The sequence below is a fragment of the Ailuropoda melanoleuca genome, chromosome 6 (assembly GCF_002007445.2).
Source record: "Ailuropoda melanoleuca isolate Jingjing chromosome 6, ASM200744v2, whole genome shotgun sequence".
NCBI classification, from domain to species: Eukaryota; Metazoa; Chordata; class Mammalia; order Carnivora; family Ursidae; genus Ailuropoda; species Ailuropoda melanoleuca.
The window spans coordinates 47,740,295-47,763,737 of NC_048223.1; the positions used below are offsets into that span (position 1 = coordinate 47,740,295).

A 23,443-nucleotide genomic window follows, 5' to 3' on the forward strand; every position below is an offset into this window, starting at 1 on the left:
TGGGTGGCACAGCGGTTAAGCGTCTGCCTTCGGCTCAGGGCGTGATCCCAGCGTTGCGGGATCGAGCCCCGCATCCAGGCTCCTCCGCTATGAGCCTGCTTCTTCCTCTCCCACTCCCCCTGCTTGTGTTCCCTTTTTCGCTGGCTGTCTCTGTCTCTGTCGAATAAATAAATAAAATCTTAAAAAAAAAATTAATGTCAGTCCTTCTCAAACTCTTCCAGAAAATTAAGAAAGAGGGAACACTACCAAGTTCATTTGATGAAGTCATCGCTATCGTGTTGCAAAGCTAGATAAGGAACTACAAGAAATGGACACTACAGGCCAATATTCCTCATGAAGATAGACACAGAAATTCTCAAGAAAATATTAACAAATTGAAATGAACAGCACATTAAAAGGACTGTACGCCATGATCAAGTGGGATTTGTTCCCAGGATGCAGAATGTTTCAACATAAACAATAAATGTTATGTACCACATTAGTAGAATGAAAGATAAAAATCAAATGATTATCTCACTAGATGCTGAAAAAGCAATTAATAAAATTCAGTATTCATTCGTGATAAAAAAAAATCTCAACAAATTGGTTTTACAAGGAATATATCTCAATATGATAAAAGCCATATACAGCAAGGCCACAGCTGACATCATGGGCGATAGTGAAAAACTGAAACTTTTCCCCTAAGATCAGAATCAAGACAAGGTGCCCACTCTCGCCATTTTTTATTCAAAATAGTATTGGAAATCCCAATCAGAGAAATTAGGCAAGAACCAGAAGTAAAAGACATTCAAATCAGAAAGGTAGACTAATAATTGTCTTTGCTTACAACTGATAAGATCTTATACAAGAAAAGCCTAAAGACTCCACCAAAAAACCTTTGGAACCAATAAACAAATTCAGTACACTCTAGGTTATAATATCAACATAACAAAATCTGTTGTGTTTCTATACACTAACAATGGACTATCTTAAAAAGACATAAAGAAAACAATCCCATTTACAATACCATCAAAAATGATAAAACACCTAGGAATAAATTTAATCAAGGAAGTGAAAGACATACACACTAAAAATTATAAGATATTGTTGAAAGAAATTGAAGAAGATACAAATAAATAGAAAGATATCCCATGTTCAAAAATTAGAAGAAATAATTTTATTAAAAATGTCCATATTATCCAAAGTCATTTATATATTCAATTGCAATCTCTATAAAAATTCCAAGAGCATTTCTCATAGAAGTAGAAAAAAAAAAATTCTAAGATTTGTTTGGAAACACAAAAGACTCCAAATAGACAAAACAATTCTGAGAAAGAAAAAGAAAGCTGGAGATACCATATTCCCTGATTTCTATCTTTATTATAAAGCTATAATAAAACCATATGGTAGTGGCATAAAAAAGACACTTAGACCAACGGTACAAATCAAGGGCCCAGAAATAAACCAACACAATTTCTTTTTGACAACAGAGCCAAGAATGCTGATGGGAAAAGGGTATTTTTTTTTCAATAAACAGTGTTTAGAAAACAATATTCACTTGTAAAAGAATAAATTCGGATCCCTATCTTACACAAACCATAGAAATTAACTTGAAATGGATTAAAGCCTTTAACGCAAGACCTGAAACTGTAAAACTGCTTAGAAGAAAAAACAAGCAAAAGTTCTTGACTCTGGTCTTGGCAATGATTTTTTAGATATGACACCAAGTGCAAGCAACAAAGCAAAAGAGTAGTGGGACTACATCAAGCTAAATAGGAAACAGCAAACAGTCAGCAAAATGCAAAGTCAACCTGAGGAGTGACAGAAAACATTGGCAAATCATCTACCCAATAAGAGATTATTATCCAAATGTATAGGGAACTCACACAAGCTAATGCCTAAAGAACAATCAGATGGGCAGAGAACTTGAATAGATATTTTTAAAAAGACAACATACAGGTGTCCACAGGAACGTGATGCTCAACTCACTAATCATCAGGGAAATGCACATCAAAACCACAAGGAGATATCATCACCTTGCACCTGTTAGAATGACTATTATTAAAAAGACAAGAGATAACAAATGTTGGTGCAGATGTAGGGAAAGAGAATCCTGGGGAAACCCTTGATGGGGATGTAATTTGGTGCAACCTCTATGGAAAACAGTATGGAAGTTTCTCAAAATAATTAAAAGAGAACTATCATATGATCTAGCCATCACATTCTGGGTATATATCTGAAGGAAGTATTATCAAAGAGATATCTGCACCCCCATGTTCACTGCAGAGTTGTTCACAAAAGTTAAGACTTGGAAATAACCTGTGTCTGCTGACAGATGAATGGATGAAGAAAATGGGGGATATTATTATTATTTAACAGACTATTATATAGCCATAAAAAAAAAAGGAAACCCTTCCTTTCGTAACAACATGATGGACTCAGAGGTCATTATGCTAAGTGAAATAAGCCACAGTAAGGGAAATAGTGAATTTCCTCACTTAGATATGGCATCTAAATAAACCAAACTCATAGAAACAGTAGAATATGGTTGCCAGGAGCTGGGGTGTTGGCAAAATGAGAGATGTTGGCCAAAGAATGCAATCTTCCAGCCCTAAGATGGGTAATGTCTGAGGCTCTAATGTACAACATGGTGACTGTAATTAATAATTCTGTATTATATACTGAAAGTTTTCAAGGGAGTGCAGCTCAAATGTTATCACCACACACACACACACACACACACACACACACACACACACACACGGAAATGATGAGAGGGTATGGCGGTGCTAACTAATCTTACTCTGGCAATCATTTCACAACGTAGATGTGGATTAGATCACCACATTGTACACCTTAAAGTTATGCATGTTCTATGTCAATAATATCTCAAGAAAGCTGGGGGGGAAAGAAGAAAATAGATGTGATGCTTACATGGATATAGTGTTTAGTGTTCTGAGTAATTAAATGCTTAAAATTTTGTGTCTATGATTTAATCCATAGTTTGCCTTTTTACTGGCAGTTTAGGTACTCATAATTGGCTTGTGGCAAGGAATTTTTTTTGGACTAATAAGTTGCATTTTAAGAGTGTTTTTAAAATGTAATTGCTTATATTTGAATGTAATATATTTGTATATGATTTTAGAATACAAATAATGATTTATGTATAATACAAACATTTGTAAAAATTAATCGGGTCATTTATTCATCTGACTGTGTTTGCTCCTTTGTTTTTCTTTCTTTTTTTTTTTTATATTATGTTAGTCACCATACAGTACATCCCCTTTGACTTAAATAGGCAAGCAGGCTGTAAACAAAGACTTATTCAGAATCTCTGTGTTTGAGAATGCTGTTTTAAGCAACAATGTTGATGTGCAACTTTAATCTTTTGACCTTGTTGAGTATCTTAGTAAGAATCATGATTGGAATTCTTCTGAGCTACCTCATTAAGAATAATTAGAAAATAAAGTAAATTAGCTTTCAGAACATGGGTATAAACTCTTTAACTGTTTTTCATAAAGTGTTTCTTGAATAATTTTCTTTTCCTCATTGACACAAACCCTTACTCCTTCCTTTCCCCTTTATATTTAAATGATAAAACCTAAAGACAAATTTGATAATGAGGTAAATCAAGCTAATCAATAAAAAAATGCCTTTCAGAAAGATAGCAAGATCTCGCAAAGAACTTGTAGAAGGGATACACAATTTGCTTTATATTATAGTATTAAAAGGAACTTTTTTATTTTAGTTGTAAGCATTCCTCAGATAATTTTAAAAAGGACATTCTTTGCATGATTTACCATCATTATATATCCGTAACAATCCGTAGACATATAATTAAATGTGCTGTCACTGTTCTAGTATGTTAAATGCACATCAAAAATGCTAACAAATCCCAAGCCTATTTTGATCTGCAAATAAAATATGGCTTTGTTGTGAAGGTTGAAAACGGTAAGCAACTGCTACTTATATAATTTAAAAATATGTAAAAGTCATTTTTAAAAATGTAGAGATATATGGGTGCCTGGGTGGCTCAGTCGGTTAAGCATCTGCTCTGCTCAGGTCATGATTCCAGGGTCCTGGGATCCAGTCCCCATTGGGCTCCCTGCTCGGGCAGGGAGTCTGCTTCTCCCTCAAATAAAATAATAAAATCTTTAAAAAATATAGAGATATATACAAATTTTGTNTTCCCCTCCTCCCGCTAGTTCTCTCAATATTCTCCCTCAAATAAAATAATAAAATCTTTAAAAAATATAGAGATATATACAAATTTTGTGTATAGTTATCTCATTTGGTTAGAATAGAATTTATCTAGAAGTAACTTCTAAAGCACTTGTGTGTGCCAGGAAATATTCTATAACACAGCCTCTGTTTACAAATAATGCAACTGGGCTACAGAGAGTTTAAGTAACTTTAAAATGTAATAAAGCTAGCAAGTAGTAAAATGTGATTGGTATCAAACCCAGACAGTCTGTCTCCCAAGGCCACATCCATAACCACAACACTGGCTGCTGCTTCTCACATACAGTGTCACACATTATACCTTGGACCAAGAATTCTTCCATGCATCCCAAATTCACCAAATGTAGTTATGGTCACCTGCTGGAAGGTTACACAAGAAAAACTGTCACCATCAATGGAAAAAAAACCCAAGTGGCTTCTAACTCATGTAGTATGAAGTATATGTAAGAAATTCACGTTTGGGGGCACCTGGATGGCTCAGTTGGTTAAGTGTCTGCCTTCGGCTCAGGTCATGATCCCAGGGTCCTGGGATTGAGTCCTGCAACAGGTTCTATGCTCAGTGGGGAGTCTGCTTCTCTCTCTGCCCCTTCCCATCACTCTCCCCCATCCCTTGTTCATGCTCCTGTGCATGCTCTCTCTCCTTCTCTCTCTCTCTCATGCATGTGTACAAAAATAAATAAATAAAATCTTTTAAAAAAGAAATTCACATTTGGATACAAAGACTAACATGTTTGACAATACATTTACATAAAATTATAAGACAGTCAAGTATAGCAATATTCCCAGTGAACAAAAATAATCTTAAAATATTTACTTGATTTTCTCATCAGACTTCTGACAATTTCTGCCCTGCATTTTTGTACAGCCCCTGACTTGTCTTTATTTTGATTTCTTAGATCCTTTAGCTTATTAATAAGAATGGGTTTCTCTTTCTCACCAAATGCCAACCATGCACAAGCCTACTGCTGTTGATAGACTGATTACAGTGAAGTGAAGTAACTTCAGAAGAAAACAGTGGTTAAGGGAGCCATGGTCTCTACCATAAATTGTCCCAATGAAAGCCATGATGGAGAGTGATACTTGTTAATGACTTCAGTGGGCATTACCAGGCCATGTTGTTGGAACATCTTAACCAAATTATATAATCCAATTACTGATGACACTAAGGCATCATAAAATATGCCTTGCTTCCTCCGTGGTAAAATTTGAATCTCTAAATGGTAATGCTGACAGAGTAATCCAGAGAGCACATCCTATTCTTGAGTTGGAAATGACATACTCACTATGCCCTTGAGTTTACTCAGTTCACTTTGTTTTTTGTCAGTCAAAGCCAAGTCCATGTCTTTGTTGACTGTTTTAGACAATATAACTTAGAGTATGATCCCACTGACTTATAAATCTCAGCGTCAAACTCTTTTTCTTATGGATGAGGGACTCTTTCTGTCTTCGGATTTCACTCCTATGTGTATTTACCTGGAAATGAATATTCCCAAGATCAACAGAAAAGATGAGAATAGATGAAAACAGAAAAGATGCTGCTGCTTGCGACAAGCTAATTGAAAGTAAAATATTTGTGCAACATGAAGTTTAAAGAGAGCACAGAAATAGTTTGAATGAGAGGCCAGATTGCTTCAAACCAAGCATCTGCTTCAGAGTGTGTGTGTGTGTGTGTGTGTGTGTGTGTGTGTGTGTGTGTAGGTATTCAAATTCATACTTCTAAACAAGAGAGTTCAGATAACTTTGGATATCCAAACTGATACCAGAGGAATGTTGAGAAGAATAGATGTTTCAGGAGATCTGTAACTCTTTCTTGACCTTTCTGCTTGATCATTGGGACACCAGTACATTTCGGGACTACATTGGAACCAATGGATGACTATGAGACCCCTTTACCTTCTTAACCTGGGATTCAGGAATCCTATTTGCCTCTATTAAATTTAATCAAGGATAGTGTATCTACACTGATATCTGGAATAAGAATTATAGCATATTTCTGTCCATACAACCATCAGTGACATTTCATACAACTACTTTTATCCTTAATGAGAATGCGCTTCATGATCACATATATCAATAAGATCAGCCCTCCCTCAATATTTAGGGGAAGCCAAGAGATTGTCTACTGTCTTTTGATCAAAGGGAAAAAATGGGAATGACTTTCCAAATACATTGGTTCTGAAATAATGATACTGTAAAAATTAAAGGTATCTATTCTGCTTGTACATTTTGCCAGGGACTATTCTAAGAAATTACCATAGATTATCTCATTTATCCTTGTGATAAATCTATGAAGTAGGTCTATTTACTATTATTCCTATTTATGTTAACTGAGGTACAAGAGTTACAAGGTATAAGAAGTTAATAATCTGTTCAATATTTTGTTACTATTAAAAGCCAAAGTTAGGATTTGAAAGTAGGTTTTCTGACACCAAAGCACATATTCTTACTTCTGTACTATATTAGGAATCAATTGCATTAACATCTGAAAACACTCTCCCAAAAGATTTAAAATGTTTAAGATTTTAATGGATTATTTTTTTAATCCATTTTCCATAAAGGAGGATAGTACATAGTACCACCAATATATTGGAAGATTACAATATGTCAAATACTTTGCTAGGTGATAGAATAATTCACTGATAATCATAGGCAGCTGGTAAGGAAATAGCTGTTTAAAAATTCTAAGGTGACACAAAAGTATTGGGGCCTTTTGATATCATAAAATATTTGGTATCTGAGGTCCTTGAGTTTTGTTTCTTCAAGTACAATTTGACCAAGTCATGAAAGACCTTGGAACACATCTTGCTATTATTAGGATATTGGTGTAATCGTGGTTGTTTCTCGGTGCAGATAACTGGATGGTTTGCATATAAAATTCTAACAGAAATTATAGTCAGTTGGAGACAAGTGAATGTCTTCTCCTACCTTGTTTTTCCATTACTCCTCTTTATTATTCTTACCTCTCCATGGTCTTCCATTACTAATCCCACAGCATCTCAAAGTCCTAAAAAATTGCCCTATTACTTTTTTTTACCTCAGTGGGAGATTTTCACATGCAGGGGGAAAAGCCATTTTCCCTCACCTCTCTAGGTTCATGGCTGAGACCCCCTGTAATAAAATGGCAAATTAACAGGAGAAAAACAAAATTAATTACAAAGATATGAGACTCAAAGTCATCCAGGCAGTTGAGGCTTAGATACATACCATTCTGGACTAAGGAAAGGGACAGGGACCTAGGGCTTCAAAGAGGAGGAAGACAATTCACAGGATAATGTGAAGAAGAAACCTTTGGTAAATAAATGTTTGCCTTGACATGCAGACAAGTCTCTCCAATGAAAACTTTATCTCTAGTAATAACTCTCTTGCTGGTATAGGCCTCCTTTATAAATTCTTTTACACAGTTAAAAGGGAGGTGAAAGGCTTTTCCTGACTCTGCTGGTCTCAATTGCCTTCACCTCTGCATGCGTTGCTGGTATAATTTGGGCTGGCACATCTTGCTCCCCTTCACACTTCTAGTGAGGTAACATTAATGAATCTGTCTTGGACAATTAATTGTTGTTCATTCCTTCTCCATTATTTGCATGAGAATGATATTTCAGATATTAAAAAGGAAAAAAAGAAGTTATAGCATTTTTTTAAATTGCAAATTTGGTTGAAGCCATAAATTCTTACATTCAATAAATAATTGATGAGAATCGTTCTAGAAAATTTGCCCGGAACACAACCCTGAGGAATAGAAGCTCTGTTGGTGAGGAATCAGATATTCATAAACTGGCACTAGAAGGCAGAGTTATGAGAGAATATATCAGGGAACCTAAGGGTTGGAAATGGTTTCTTTGAGAAAGTAAGACATACACCAAAATCTAAAGGATATGCAAGTGAATGATGGGCTGAAAGTAAAGATTAGAAACAAGAAATACTGCAATATGGAAAGGTCTTGAGGTAGCTCAGGATGGAGAATAGAATGACTACAGAAAAGAAACAAATCTGCCTGGAATGCTGACAGCAAGTGAAGGCACAGGAACAGATAGGATGGGAGAGGAGGGGAGGCCATATTACACAGGTCCCGATAGACCATGCATTTTGGTTTTCATTCTAAAATCAGGCTATGCAGAGGATTGTAGGTCATAAAAAATATTTTATTCTAAAAGCAATGGCAAATCATAAAAAGGTAAGCCAGGTTTTACGTATAAAAGATCACTGTGGATAAAGACAGCAAATTAAAAGAGTGGGACAAGATTGCCTGTAGGGAAAATGGTTAGCAACACCTGTTTGATTAGTAAGAGATTGGATCAGTGTGCTGACACTGGAGACTGAACGCAGGAAGTAGATATGAGAAGCTTTTTTCTGTAGGAATTAAATTCAAGACTTGTTGTTGGATTTAGTCCAAGCACATGAGGGAAATGTTTAGGCTCAAAGGTGACCGCCTGCTTTCTGGTTTATGCAGAACTGTGCTATTCACTGATATAATACATGCTGGAAGAGGCCAGGTTTGGGCTCAGGGTAGCAATACGTTTAAGGTAACTTTGAAATTACAAGTGTAGGTATCACCTGGATTTTAGGACCCAGACTCAGAAGAGAGGTCTATGGCAAATAAAATATGCAAGTGATTGATATAGCCATGGCAACTATACACACATACACACACACACACACACACACACACAAATCCAAACAAGTAAATANCACACACACACACACACAAACCCAAACGAGTAAATAGGTTTTACTGAAATTTTATTGAAAACACATTGTTTGGCTTTAAAAGGACATTTTGAAAACAGGCTAAGGTAGAAATGTGGTTTTCCTGGCTGTTGTCACTTCCTGGTAAGGAATGGGCAGATTTAGACAATTTTGNAATCCAAACAAGTAAATAGGTTTTACTGAAATTTTATTGAAAACACATTGTTTGGCTTTAAAAGGACATTTTGAAAACAGGCTAAGGTAGAAATGTGGTTTTCCTGGCTGTTGTCACTTCCTGGTAAGGAATGGGCAGATTTAGACAATTTTGGATTTTTGCCTTTCTGTGACCCATCTGTAGCATGCTCTAAGCTTCGGGCTACAGTAAGAGCAGCATATCACAGATTTAGTGCCTTTGAAACCAGGATATTATGTATTTTTCTAATACTTCTTTTTGGGTTTTAAATCCAACTTGTTGCACGAGATTATTTAAAAACATATGGCTTATTCTTAGCTTGATGACAAATTTGCAGAAATATGTCACACTGGGCACTCAGGCATTTGTATTCATAGCCTGCACTTTAAAACAAATTGGTTATGGGAAGCAGATAGGGGCCTAAGAGGTTAGAAATTTGAGGCATGAAAAACAATGAATTTGCGATTTAACCAGGACAGTCAAGGATGAAATTAAATAGATTAGGGAAGTCCACTTCCAAGGTACAAGCGTCATCAGCTAACCTGTCTTTCATGTGCTGGACAAATTATTTGTACACCATAGAGAACAGCATCACCCAGCCCCAAATTACTTTCCAGTCTTCATTTTGATGTCCATTTGGATATTTTGCATACGCAATACATCACTGGCTATTCCATCCAAAATTACTTTCTTTTCTAGACAATTTTGAATATACTTCATTATTGAAAATATTTTTGTGCATTTCAAAACTAATTAATCATGCTTTCATGAATGCATCATTCCAAAACAAACATTTTAGCTCTTGTGAACAATACTATTAATAGGTTATTTTTAGATATCAGACTAATCTCTCTTCATTAACATTGTGAGTCTTTAAAAAAATTAAATCACTTTTGGTTTGATCTCAAATAAATAAAGTATTTGTTACATATGAGACTATCTTACTGGGGTGGGGAGGAATGTGGAGTCTGCTGGAAGAGGAAAGCTTAGGGAAAGTCTTCTAATGCAGACGGAGTGGGAGGAATCACAGCTGAGCCTCTACGTTGGTGAAGATGTAGTGAGAACAGACTTTTGGCTCATGGAGGATGTTCAAATGGGAGGTTGTAGCTTGGCGGACTGTAGTTCAGGAAATATCAACACATATTCTTTTAAGACCATTTCTTAAGAATTGGTTACTATGGTGGAATGTGATAAATATGATGGTTACTAATGTTACTTAGATGAATATGATGGAGATTTGGTCTGAAGGAATTCTTGTGAGAAAGACCCGTCTTTACAGTGCTGTAATTTATCCAATGGAACATCGTGCACACTGGAGGAATACAGAGAAGAGGCATTGAATCTGGACTAACAAGGAAGATTTTCTGGAAGAGGTGATGCCTTGCAGGTTTTTTTAAAAAGAGAAATAGAAGTCAAGCTGGGGAAGAAGAAGAGGAGGAAGGGCATTTGAGCAGACGGCACAGCCAACATGAATTGGGTTGGTTGTGGCTAGATAATGGACCGAATGGAGGGGTAAGAGGGTTAGGGCTGGGAGGTGGGGAGTCATACTTGGGTTAGCAGAGTAGGGAAAGCATATCCATACATTTAATGATACCCAGTTGGTGAAGGAATACTCTTGAAAAGTAACTACTCTCTAAAAGACAAAGGGAAGAGATGTTTGGTAATATGAGACCTACTTCTGGTAAGAGCTGGTCAGGTTTCATTTATTCTCTTCTGCACAAACAGCCTCTGCCTTCTTGTGTATCCCATTTCCACTCCCCACATGCATTGTCTCTTTTTGCTTTTAATCATTTATGCTGTCAATGAACTGGTTAAGGAATTGCCTCCACATGGACCACATTGTGTTACACCTGTGTGGTTGTTTATGCATCTTTGTTCTTGCTGGTCTCTAACCTTTTTCACCTGAGCTCTTTGAAGAACGGAGCTGTTAATTTTGTATTCCCATGTTCAGCACAGAGTAATTCATCTACAAATTTGCCTGAGTTAATGAATAATTTTCAAATGCATAGAGGAATACAAAACTAGATGAAAAAATGAAATAAAAGACAAATTCCAAGTAGGGATGTGGGCAAGTTTTCATGAAATAGGAGAAATCGTGTTCTACGAAAAGGAGCAGAGCTTTGCTGGGTGGAAGAGAGGCAGAAATGAATTCAGGTAACAGAACTTCCCTAAACATACAAAGTATGGCCCAGAAAGAGTCAGGAGTCTGATATGGCTGAAGGGCACAGTGCTTAATTGTAAATAAACCCTGTTGAGACCTGACATCTTTTGAAATGTTGTCCTAAACCATTTAGCTTTGAAAAGTTCTAAATGGTATCCTAAGAGAGTTTTCTTTACTCCAAAGGAATCATATAAGGCTTTGTGCAGAGAAGTGCCATTTTTGTACCCTTGATTTGGGTGCGTGAAAGTAATTCTCATGGCATGAGTCAATGAACACAGGGTGAAAACAAAGCTTCTGGGAGGTGGTGAGGAAATCATTTCAAGAGTAGGGGTGATGAGTGCTAAGTAGTGTATGTCGGGGGTGGAGGAAGGAGGAGGAGAGTAATGAGTATGAGATATTTTAGATCTAAAAGTGTTGTGACTTGGAATTCCTTGAATATTGACAGGGAGACAGAGAAAAACACCGGAGAGCTCTGAGATTTTCAGTTTCGCATGAGAGAGATGTACCTTACAGTATAGAACTTTGCTTGCTGATGACATTATTATTCATGTCCATGTGCATAATAAATAGAATTCGAATAAATGAATGAACAAATGAATGCGTGAATAAATAACCTTTGAATCTTCCAAATAACACACATACTTGGATGGCTTTAAGCAAATCTGGTTTATGCTGCAGTTAGTCACGGGAGCGAGCCGTGGACCTGTAAGTGCCTAACAGCCCCCTCAGCCTCACGGGTTACCTCCTCAGAGAGCACTTTACGTCTCACGAGCGTACATGTGACATCTTGCAGGCAAAGCCTTCATGTTACTTTTTATGGATATTATAGCTCATTGTACTATTTTATATATTCATTATCATGAGATTCTTGACAAGGTATTAGCAGTGTTTGAAATAACAAATTAGTCATCTCTACTGATGGACGGGCACTATCCTTCAGGTTCGTTCAACATAGGGATAATAGACTGTTCATAAGTAATTGGTATTTACCTTTTCACGGGAAACATATAAATGTACTTTATAGTATTTTCAAGGCTATCCATAATAAAGTTTGGAGATGCTAATAACATATATTATCAAGTTACTGTGTTAATATTACATTAGGATTGGAAAATCTGATAGAAGGGTTTTATGTATTTCTTTTCCACAAGTCATTATGTGATGTATCTGTTGTTATATAGTGCTATTTATATCTTTCAATCCACACTAAATATATACATATATTCTTTCTTCCATTTTTCTGATCTGCTTCCATTGATGACTCTATACTTTGACTCCAGACTGGCAATATGAGGGTAAGATAACAAAAATAAAAATGCCAGACAACCTCGTGAACATTGCTTGTCTGTCTTTGTTTTATTCTCTTTAGAACATTATTAAAATTCTACTCACTCCCTTTAATTAGCCCCTTTATCACAATTAAAGTCCAATTATGTTTGTTTCTGTTGTGAAGCTTTAATTACAATGTATCCTTGTTAATCATTCCTTTATGTTATTTCTTTGGTTTAAATTACCATCCCATTATCTCTGTCCTGAAGGACTTCTGCTCTCCAGTGGTCTCTGCTGGTGTTTTCTCAGTAAGATTTGAGTAGTTTTGTGGTGTACAAAGTGATTGTGTTATGATGTTGTAAGGAATCTATGTGGTTCTCATGAAATTTTTTTAAGCTAAAAATTATTAAAAGTAAAGTAATGATGCATATCAATTTGATTGTAGGATTTTTTCTTTTTTCAATGCCAATACACATCTCAAAGAATTTCATCTCAGGGTGAGTGCTTTACAGTTGTTCCTCCTTACATGTGGTTGTTTTCTCTCTTTAGATTGCAAACTAGCTAGGGGAGGACCACCAGCCACCATAGTTGCTATTGATGAAGAGAGTCGGAATGGTGAGTGAATTTTGTGTTTTACAAATGACTCCTCTGAGAGGGACTTCTCCTTTCAACCCTAGATGTGTCATGTGTGTAAGTAATAAATGAAAGCAGCAGCCCAAATCCATAAACAGCACTCCTTTAATTTCTTCCCTGTATGCATTTAAATTAGGTCATATGCTGAAAATGCTTTACTTGGATAATATATGAGAAAATTCTCCATGACTAGGAAGGTTGCTCGTTCTTGATAGTAAAGGAGTATTTTACTAAGGGTCAGTCCAAGAGTGCATCCAGATAGGGCTGGGATTTATCTTTGTCAATAGGTAGAGTTGACTGTCATGCATGCAAACACCTGGTCACCTAACTAAGACACATTGCATTCCTCCAAAAGAAGTGGACCACAGGTAAGCCTTCCACCACCTGTTTACACTGGCTGGAATCCAGTAAGGAGTAAGCTCCATAGCCCACTAGACATGGCAATTTAGGAATGGTTAAGGGGAGAATGAGAATTCTTGGGAACGGAGAACCTGACCAAAGGTTCTGAGAATAGAGGAAGAAGCTTGAGTGTTGGTTCAGGTTGTCTGCCATAATGAACAACTAATACCGAATCCATATTACATTCTTCAAGAAGTACTTTTCCTTATCAAAACCAAAAATAAATACAATTGGCGCTTTGTTCTACAACTCTCTCTGGGCCTCTTTTAACTTCAGTGTATGAGTGTTTATAGATTCTTCTCCTCTATTAGGGCTGCAGTAAAATGGTATCTCTTAAGTCTTGGTTTCTATTTCAAACTACTCTAAGTGTGTGAGTATGGTCTAAGGCTCAGTTTGTCTACTAATTTTGTAATGGACCTTCCATTGGGCTTCCATTGGGTTTGTTCGGTTCACGCTTTCTGTCTGAAAAAGTCTGTCTTCCAGATTTATATATACATATATAAATGGGGCTTATTAGAGAATGATGTTTTTTCCTGGAATTTAATCTGCAAATATTTTGAAGCCTTCTATGACATATGTAATACCTTCATTGTGCCGTCTTAGAAACATTCCTTTATCCCTTTGAAGAGTTGGTATAATTTTTTTTTTCCTTCTTGCTTATCCTCTGGAATCAGCCAAAACTGTCCATAGCACTGCTGGCCTCTTTTTAAACAAAACTAATTACCTGTACTAAATTTTAGCAACATTTTAAAAAATCAGAAAAACTTGGGTGTTCTCATTATTTTTAAAAAGCACTGGGTGTTATATGCAACTAATGAATCGTTGAACACTACATCAAAAATTAATGATGTACTATATGTTGGCTAACTGAACATAATAAAAAATAATAAAAGCTAGTCTGTATTGAGATGAAAGCATATAAAGTTGATGAGTTATTATGATGCTTTTGAATAAATTGGAAGTAAATTTTATGTGTGTCTACAGAAAGTGAAAAAATACGGAAAATTTTGTCACACATATAGAAAATTATGGTTTATTTATCATTACCTATTTTTCAAATACAGATCTATAATAGTTCAAAAACAAATCTGTGTTTTCTAAATGTTCTACAAGGAAAACAGTTTGCCTTTTTAACCAGAGACCAAAAAGGAAAAAAAAAATGATAGAAATCCACTTTCTAGTTTCTTTATTGCTCACTAATTAACTTGAACATATAAGCTGAGTTGAACTAAAATACATAGTTTTACTAAATAATTTTGTTTTAGATTCTGTACAGAGCTCACTTTGCCAGATATCACCAGTAATGATGATATTTTACCTCTTGTTACGACGAGATCCTGTTTTTCAAAGGATCAGGAGCTGTGCAGGGATGTTGCCCTACAGTGTTGTATAGTGCATGTGATAAGCATTCAATGTTTGTGTTGTAGAAGAAAGTGATGTGATACAGTGTAGTGACGTTGTGTTCTTTAATTGGCATATTTTGTAGGAACTGCCACCTCCTCAGAATTCTGTCAAAGTCATTTGAGTGTCATCACAGGGAATATAAATACCTGCCAAGAGACTAAATGTTTGCATTTTTATTTTGCATTAAATATCTAAAAATATGCTGATCAGGTGAACCTCTGCCAAAGATTATAATACAGTGTGCAGTCATCCTTGTCTTCAGAGTCTAAAGGAAGCAATGCATGAAAATGTGTTTCAGAGTTTTCTTCAGGCAATCTAAGAAACTTCCAGTAAGACAGTTAATTCTGATCCTGCTCTTAAACTCTTAATTTCTCTCTCTCTCTCTCTCTTTTAAGATGTTATTTATTTATTTGACAGAGAGAGAGAGAGACAGCCAGCAAGAGAGGGAATACAAGCAGGGGAGTGCGAGAGGAAGAAGCAGGCTCTCAGTGGAACAGGGAGCCTGACATGGGGCTCGATCCCAGGACCCTGGGATCATGCCCTGAGCTGAAGGCAGACGCTTAATGACTGAGCCACCCAGGCACCCCAATTTCTCTTTTTCTGAAGCTTTTAATTCGTTGTGATAAAACATGTGGGTATTTGATTTTACCAATATAATACATACCATTTTTAAAGTTTCTGAGACTTCTTAAAAGACTTCTTAAAAGAAAGGCTCAGTCAGTTAAGTGTCTAACTTTGGTTTTGGCTCAGGTCATGATCTCAGAGTCATGAGAGGAGGCCCCACTTGGCATGCAGTCTGCTTGAGATTCTCTCCATCTCCATCTCCCTCTGCCCCTCCCCACTACTCATGCTGTCTCTTTCTCTGTCTCTCAAATAAAATAAGTAAAATCTTTTAAAAAATGAGACAGAGCAAATCCTTTATTAAGCCAAAATAGTAAGTTTATTCGACTTACCTTTGGTTTACTGTATTGATGTCTACAGGTAAATAATCTATTGCTAAATGCGTCCTCCACTAAAGCACAGATATTAATAGCTCAGTTTTTTAAAAATCTGAACTTAATTCTCTTATGTAAGTCATTGAGGTCCATTTATAGAATGCCCATTATTTGTCACATGCATCTGCATCATTCATAATTTTTAGACTCTGTAGGATGGGAATATTTCCTCTTTGTGAATATGGATGCTAAATGCATTTGCACAAATAGGTATGTTTGAACGAATTAAAACTGTCATGGGTGGAGATCCATAAACTTCTTAGTAACTCTGAGCTCTGTTAGATTCTTCCCCTCTTTGATCATCATTCTCAAGAACATACTGATAACAGATTCTTTATCTCACTCACAATCTGAATCAGCTCATTTTCATCAAAACTATAAGAAAACCCAGCTTATGTTTTAAGGACGTGGCGTCAACACATAAATAGACAAACACTGGCTCCTGACGACCATCAGAAAGTTCTGGAGCTGGTATGGAGAGCGTGTTTCGTGTGCAATCACATTTAGAGAGGAGAATGCACACAGAGAAATGGACTGGGGCATATTCCCTTGTTTGATAGAATGAGAATATCTCAAAATTCCTTCTGGAAAACTTACGTCCACACAAAAGCCTACACATGTGTGTTTATAGCAGCTTTATCTCTAATTTCTAAAACTTGGAAGCAACTTAAATGTCCTTCAATAAGTGAATGGATAAACTGTGGCATATCCTGACAAATTCAGTGTGGAAAAGGAAAGATCTGTCAAACCATGAAAGATATGAAGTTATCCCTTTTTTTAAATTATTTTTTTTAATTCCGGTATAATTAACATATATTGTTATATTAGCTTCAGGTGGACAATATACTGATTTAGCTATTCTATACATTACTCAGGATTCATCAAAATAAGTGTACTCTTAATCCCCTGTTTAATCCGTCCCCCTACCCTCCTGCCATCTGCTATCCACCATTGTATTCTCTATAATTAAGAGTGGTTTCTTTGTCTCTTTCTTGTTTGCTTGTTTGTTTCCTAAATTCCACGTGAGTAAAATCATATGGTACTTGTCTTGTTCTGACTGATTCATTTCACTTAGCATTATGCTCTCTAGATCCATCCATGTTACAGCAATTGACAAGATTTCTTTTTTTTTATGGCTGAGAGAGATCTCTTTGTATATATATATATACCACATCTTCTTTATGCATTCATATCAGTGCACACTTGAGTTACTTCCATATTTTGGCTATGGTAAATAATGCTTCAATAAACATAGAGGTGCATTTATCTTTTTGTATTAGTGTTTTAGTATTCTTTGGGTAGAAGATCAGTAGTGAAATTACTAGATCATATGATAATTCTATTTTTAATTTTCTGAGGCATCTCCATACTGTGTTCTACAGTGGCTGCACCAGTTTGCATTCTCACCAACAGTTCATGAGGGTTCCCCTTTCTCCACATCCTCCCACCAACACCTGTTATTTCTTGGTTTTTTCATTTTAGCCACTATGATGGATATAAGATGATATCTCATTGTGGTTTTGATTTGCATTTCCCTGATGATGAGTGATGGTGACCATCTTTTCATGTGTCTGTTGGCCATCTGAATGTCTTCTTTGGATAAATGTCTGTTCATGTCTTTGGCCCATTTTAAATTGTATTATTAAATATTTTGGATACTAACCCTTTATTGGATAAATTATTTGCAAATATCTTCTCCCACTCAGTAGATTGTCTTTTTGTTTCATTGATTGTTTCCTTCACTGTGCAGAAGCTTTTCATTTTGATGTAGTCCCAATAGTTTATTTTTGCTTTTAGTTCCCTCACCTTAGGAGACATACCTAGAAATATGTTGCCACAGCAATGTCAGAGAAATCATTGCCTGTGTTTTCTTCTAAGATTTTTATGGTTTCAGGGCTCATATTTAGGTCTTTAATCCATTTATATATATATATTTTTTGGGGGTATGGTGTAAGAAAGAATCATTTTTTTTTTTTTTGCATGTCACTGTCTAGTTTTCCCAACACCATTTGCTAATGAGACTTTTTCCCATTGCATATTCTTGCTTCCTTTGTTGAAGATTAATTGACCACATAGTTGTGGGTTTATTTCTGGGCTTTCTGTTCTGCTTTATTAATTTATGTGCTTATTTTTGTGCCTATATCATACTGTTTTGATTACTGCAGTTTTGTAGTATGTCTTGAAATCTGGGATTGCGATACCTCCAGTTTTGTTCTTTTTCAAGATTGTTATGGCTATTTGGAGTCTTTTGTGGTACCATACAAACTTTAGGATTATTTGTTCTAGTTCTGTGAAAAATACTAGGTGTTTTTAGGGATTGCATTAAATCTATAGATTGCTCTGAGTACTATAGACATTTTAACATCTGTTTTCCCAATCCATGAGCATGGGATATCTTTCCATTTGTTTGTGAAATTTACAATTTCTTTCATCAGTGTTTTACATTTTTAAAGTATAGGTCTTTCACCTCCCTGGATAAGTTTATTCCTAGGTATTTTTTTATTTTTGATGCAATTGTAAATGGGATTGTTTTCTTAATTTCCTTTTATACTACTTCATTATTAGTGTATGGAAATGTAATGGATTTCTCTATATTGATTTGGCATCCCATGACCTTACTGAACTCATTTATCAGTTCTACTAGTTTTTTTGGTAGAGTCTTTAGTGTTTTCTGTACATAGTGTCATGTCATCTGTAGATAGTGAAAGTTTTACTTCTTCCTTACCAATCTGGTTGCCTTTTATTTCTTTTTGTTGTCTGGTTGCTGTGGCTAGGATTTCCAGTACTATGCTGAATGAAAATGATGAGAGTTGATATCCTTATCTTTTTTTTTATTTTAATTTTTTTAAATTATATTATGTTAGTCACCATACAGTACATCCCTGGTTTCCAATGTAAAGCTCGATGCTTCATTAGTTGCGTATAACACCCAGTGCACCATGCAACACGTGCCCTCCTCACTACCCATCACCAGTCCATCCCATTCCCCCAACCCCTCCCCTCTGAAGTCCTCAGTTTGTTTCTCAGAGTCCATAGTCTCCCATGCTTCATTCCCCCTTCTGATTGCACCCCTTTCTTTATCCCTTTCTTCCTCTACTGATCTTCCTAGTTCTTATGTTCCATAGATGAGAGAAATCATATGATAATTGTTTTTCTCTGCTTGACTTATTTCACTTATGATATCCTTATCTTGCCTTATCTTGTTCCTGATCTTTGAGGGAAAGGTCTCAATTTTTCACCATTGAGTATGACGTTAGCTGTGGGTTTTTTATATGGCCTTTATTATGTTGACGTATGTTCCCTCTAAACCTACTTTGTAAAGAGTTTTTCTCATGAGAAGATATTGTACTTTGTCAAATGCTTTTTCTGCATCTCTTGAAATGATCATATTGTTCTTATCTTTTTTATGTTGATGTGATGTATCATGTTGATTAATTTGCAAATATTGAACTGCCCTTGCAACCCTGGAATAAATCCCACTTGATTGTGGTGAATGTTTCTGGTTTTGTTTTGTTATAATACATTAATTGTCCGATTTGGTTTGCTACTACATTGTGAGGAGTTTTGCCTCTATGTTCATCAGAGATATTGGCCAGTAATTCTCTTTTTTTGTAGTGTCTATTTCTAGTTTTGGTATCAGGTTAATGCTGGCCTCATTGAATTTGGAAGCTTTCCTTCCTGTTCTAAATTTGGAATAATTTAAGAACAGGTATTAACTCTTTTTAAATGTTTGGTAGAACTCACCTGTGAAGCCATCTGATCCTGGACTTTTGTTCATTGAGGGTTTTTTTTATTACTACTTCACTGTCATTGCTGGTAATCAGTCTGTTCAAATTTTCTATTCTCCCTGATTAAGTTTTGAGAGATTAAATGTTTCTAGGAATTTATCTGTTTCTTCTAGGTTGTCCAGTTTGTTGGCATATAGTTTTTAATAATATCCCCTTTCATCTTTTATATTTCTGTGGTATTGGTTCTTTCTTCTCCTTTCTCATTTCTGATTGTGTTAATTTGACTCCTCTCCCCACCCCCATAACTCTTTCTCTCTCTTTTTTTAAATGGGTCTGGATAAAGGTAAATCAATTTTGTTGATCTTTTCAAAGAACCAAGTCCTGATTTCATTCATCTGTTCTATTGTTTTTGTTTTGTTTTTTTTTGTTTGTTCAGTTTCTATTTTGTTTATTTTTTGCTTTAATCTTTATTATTTCCTTCCTTTTACTGGTTTTAGGTTTTGTTTGTTCTTCTTTTTTAAGCTCCTTTATGTGTAAGTTTGTTTATTTGAGATTTATCTTGCTTTGAGATTATCTCGCTTGAGGTAGGCCTCTCTTGCTACAAATTTCCCTCTTAGAAAAGCTTTTGCTGCATCCCAAAGATTTCAGACCACTGAATTTTCATTTTCCTTTGTCTCCATGTATTTTGTTTTTTAATTTCCTCTTTCATTTATTGGTTCACCCATTCATTATTAAGTAGCATATTACTTAACCTCCATGTATTTGCGTTCCTTCTAGGTTTTTTCTTGTAGTTGATTTCTAGTTTCATAGTGCTGTTGTTGGAAAAGATGCATAATATGACTTCATTCTTTTTTAATTTGTTGAGAGTTGTTTTGTGGCCTAACATATATCTGTTCTGGAGAATGTTCCATGTGCACTTGAAAAGAATGTGTATGTTGCTGTTTTAGGGTGGAATGTTCTGAATATATCTGTTAGATCTGTCTTATCTGATGTGTCTTTCAAGGATACTGTTTCCTTGTTGATTTTCTGTTTGGATGATCTATCCATTGATTCAAGTAGGATGTTAAAATTCCCTACTGTTATTGTGCTACTATCAATTATTTCTTTTATGTTTGTTATTAACAGCTCTATGGATGTGGGTGCTCTCTTTTTGGGTACATAAATGTTTACAATTGTTATATCTTCTCCCGTTATGATTACATAATGTCCTTCTTTATCTCTTGTTAGAGTCTTTGTTTTAAAATGTATTTTGTAGATATGTAGGAATCTTAAGTGCACATAAATAAGTGAAAGAAGCCAATCTGAAAAAATGTACATATGTATGACTCCAACTGGAAAGGTAAGTTATGGAGACATTCTTGAAAAGGCAAAATTACAGAGAAAATAAAAAGTTCAGTAGAGTCTGGGAGTGGTGGGACAGAGATAAATAAGGAGGATGCAGAGGATTTTTTGAGCATGAAAATACTCTGTATGATATTTTAATGATGGAGTTATGTCATCATATATTTGTCCAAACCCATAGAATGCACAATACTAAGAGGGAATCCTAAGGTAAACTGTGGACTTTGGGTGATCTTGATGTGTCAGCGTAGGCTGATCCTTAATTAAAAACAAAACAAACAAAAAAAACAAACAAAAACGGTACCATTCTGATAGTGGTGTTGATAATGGAAGATGCTGTCCATGTGTAGGCATAGGGGAAAATCTTTGTCACTCTCATTTTTTGTTGTAAACCTAAAAATGCTCTAAAAAATAGTCTTAAAAAATCTTTCTGGAAATACATGTTCTAGGTTCAGTGGACTCTGAGTTGCTTATGGCATTGAGTCCTTACTGGAAGGAGGGAGGAGGAGTTAAACTGGGACCTTTGACAGTCTGCCCCCAAGTGCCAACTGCTGTATAGCAACTATGGCATGGCTTCCAAACTGATTTTAGAACATCGAGTTCAGGCTAATCCTCAGAAACTGGATAAATGGGTAAGCAGTGCCAAGGCAAGGGGACAAGAAAATGATTTTAAGTCCTGGTTGGACATAACACTGTAGTTGTACAAAAATGGAAAGATTCAGAGACAAAAGGGTATCACTATCTAAGTGAGGGATTAAAGGCCCATCCTAAAGGTCCTTTATAGACTTAAAGTCAAAAAGACATTGTGGGCTGACAGCAAATTTAAGAAATGCATGATGATGCTGAGTGTCTCTAGAGTTTGAAAGTAGCTGCCAACAAAGGAACCCACAGCTGACTCAATGAAGAAGTTTCCTTTTTGTTCTCAGGGAGCATTCCAGAGCTAGGATATAAATGAGGTTGAAGATTATAGATCTCTACATGCTTCCTGGAAGGTAGAGGAGGTCATCAAGAGGAGTGATGACTTCAGTTGGTCACTCTTTCCCCAGAATTGCTCTAGTCCACATGCACAGTTAGGGGAGGGAAGGAAGGGATGTGGAGGTGGTCCCTCACTTGAAACAGTTATGGTACGAGGGGTATTTAAGTTCCTCAGCATTCTTTCCCTTCCATTGCCCAAACCGCTAGACTTGGAGGAGGAGGAGATTACATTGTTATGTTGATGTTTTTCTCTCCTTATAGTTGTCAATTACATACACTTTAGCTTCCAGGAAGGAGTTAGTCAGACTCTGCCCCGCAACCCCCCCAAAGGGTCCCACATGGAATTACACACACTCTTAGTAAAAGAGAACTTGCACTCATGGACAGAAAAAAATCTTCAAATAACCAACATGTTTTAATGAAAATTCCCAAAGTTTAAACAAAGTGTGATGTGATAAAAATCTTTGATATCCAAATGTTCAGAACCCACACATTTTGCCTATTTTTACTCATTTTCTTCATTGTCTAAAGAGAAAAGAATCTAAACTGGGTGAAGGTTTTCACAATCAGAGTGGAAGAAGAGTAGACTCTATAGAATAGTGCACAGCAGAAGATGACAAGAACCACAGATGTGTGACTTCATGAAATATCAGGAGAGGGGGAACTAAGGAACCAAGATGGCAGGCGTCGGGCAGCTGGAATGACTGTGCTCTTTTCAAGAAAAGTGAGAGACTCCCAAGGAGTCATGGCTTCTGGGAATACATAGCATTTGAAAAATGTCTCAATAATTGTTGTCAGAGATAGATTCCTTGACTCCTGTAAATATTTGAAGAAATGTTGCTAAAGATTGAAATTCTTATCTGGGCTATCATTGGGCCATGCTTCTTTCAATGCATCAAAACTAGGACTCTGGTTTGAGATACCCTTAGATTTAATTTTCTGTCTCACTGTTCCTGTCTCTGTCTCTCTCTCAGTTCCATAATAAGTAACTATTTTGGTTATTTCAAATAAAGAATATAATAACTGAGTGTTGTCTATTTAATATATATATATTAAATAAAATTTGAATTACAAGATACCTTCTGAGATAATAAGCTTTTGAAAAGTTGTACAGAGCTTTACTCATAAAAAAAAGGGGAGGAAGAATCTGGTGCGTATATCCTATGAGAGGGCTATTTTGAAATGTTTGTTTTAAACCACTACTTTCTGTAGACACTTTAATTCCATCTCTGTTGTGCATTGTTGTCTCATTGCTAATGTAAACCATGTTTGCCTCTTTCTTTGATGTCTTCATCAGTAATCCCAGAATAATTCCATATCTGAACTATGGAAAAATTAAAAGGCAAATTTAAAACAAACAAAGAAAATACGGTTTTATGCAGACGACTATATGGTACATTATGAAACACAGCAACCATAGCAATGGTAGCAACTCTGCAAA

General features: G+C 35.8%; 1 protein-coding gene across 1 annotated transcript in view; it reads left to right on the top strand.

Moving 5' to 3' along the window:
* Positions 1–23,443, top strand: part of PCDH15 (protocadherin related 15) — a 1,685,023-nt gene that overhangs the window by 1,005,855 nt on the left and 655,725 nt on the right. Inside the window, exon 5 of the mRNA XM_034662367.1 lies at positions 13,077–13,142. Within this exon, the coding sequence (XP_034518258.1) occupies positions 13,077–13,142 (66 nt within the window). The remainder of the gene's footprint in view (positions 1–13,076; positions 13,143–23,443) is intronic.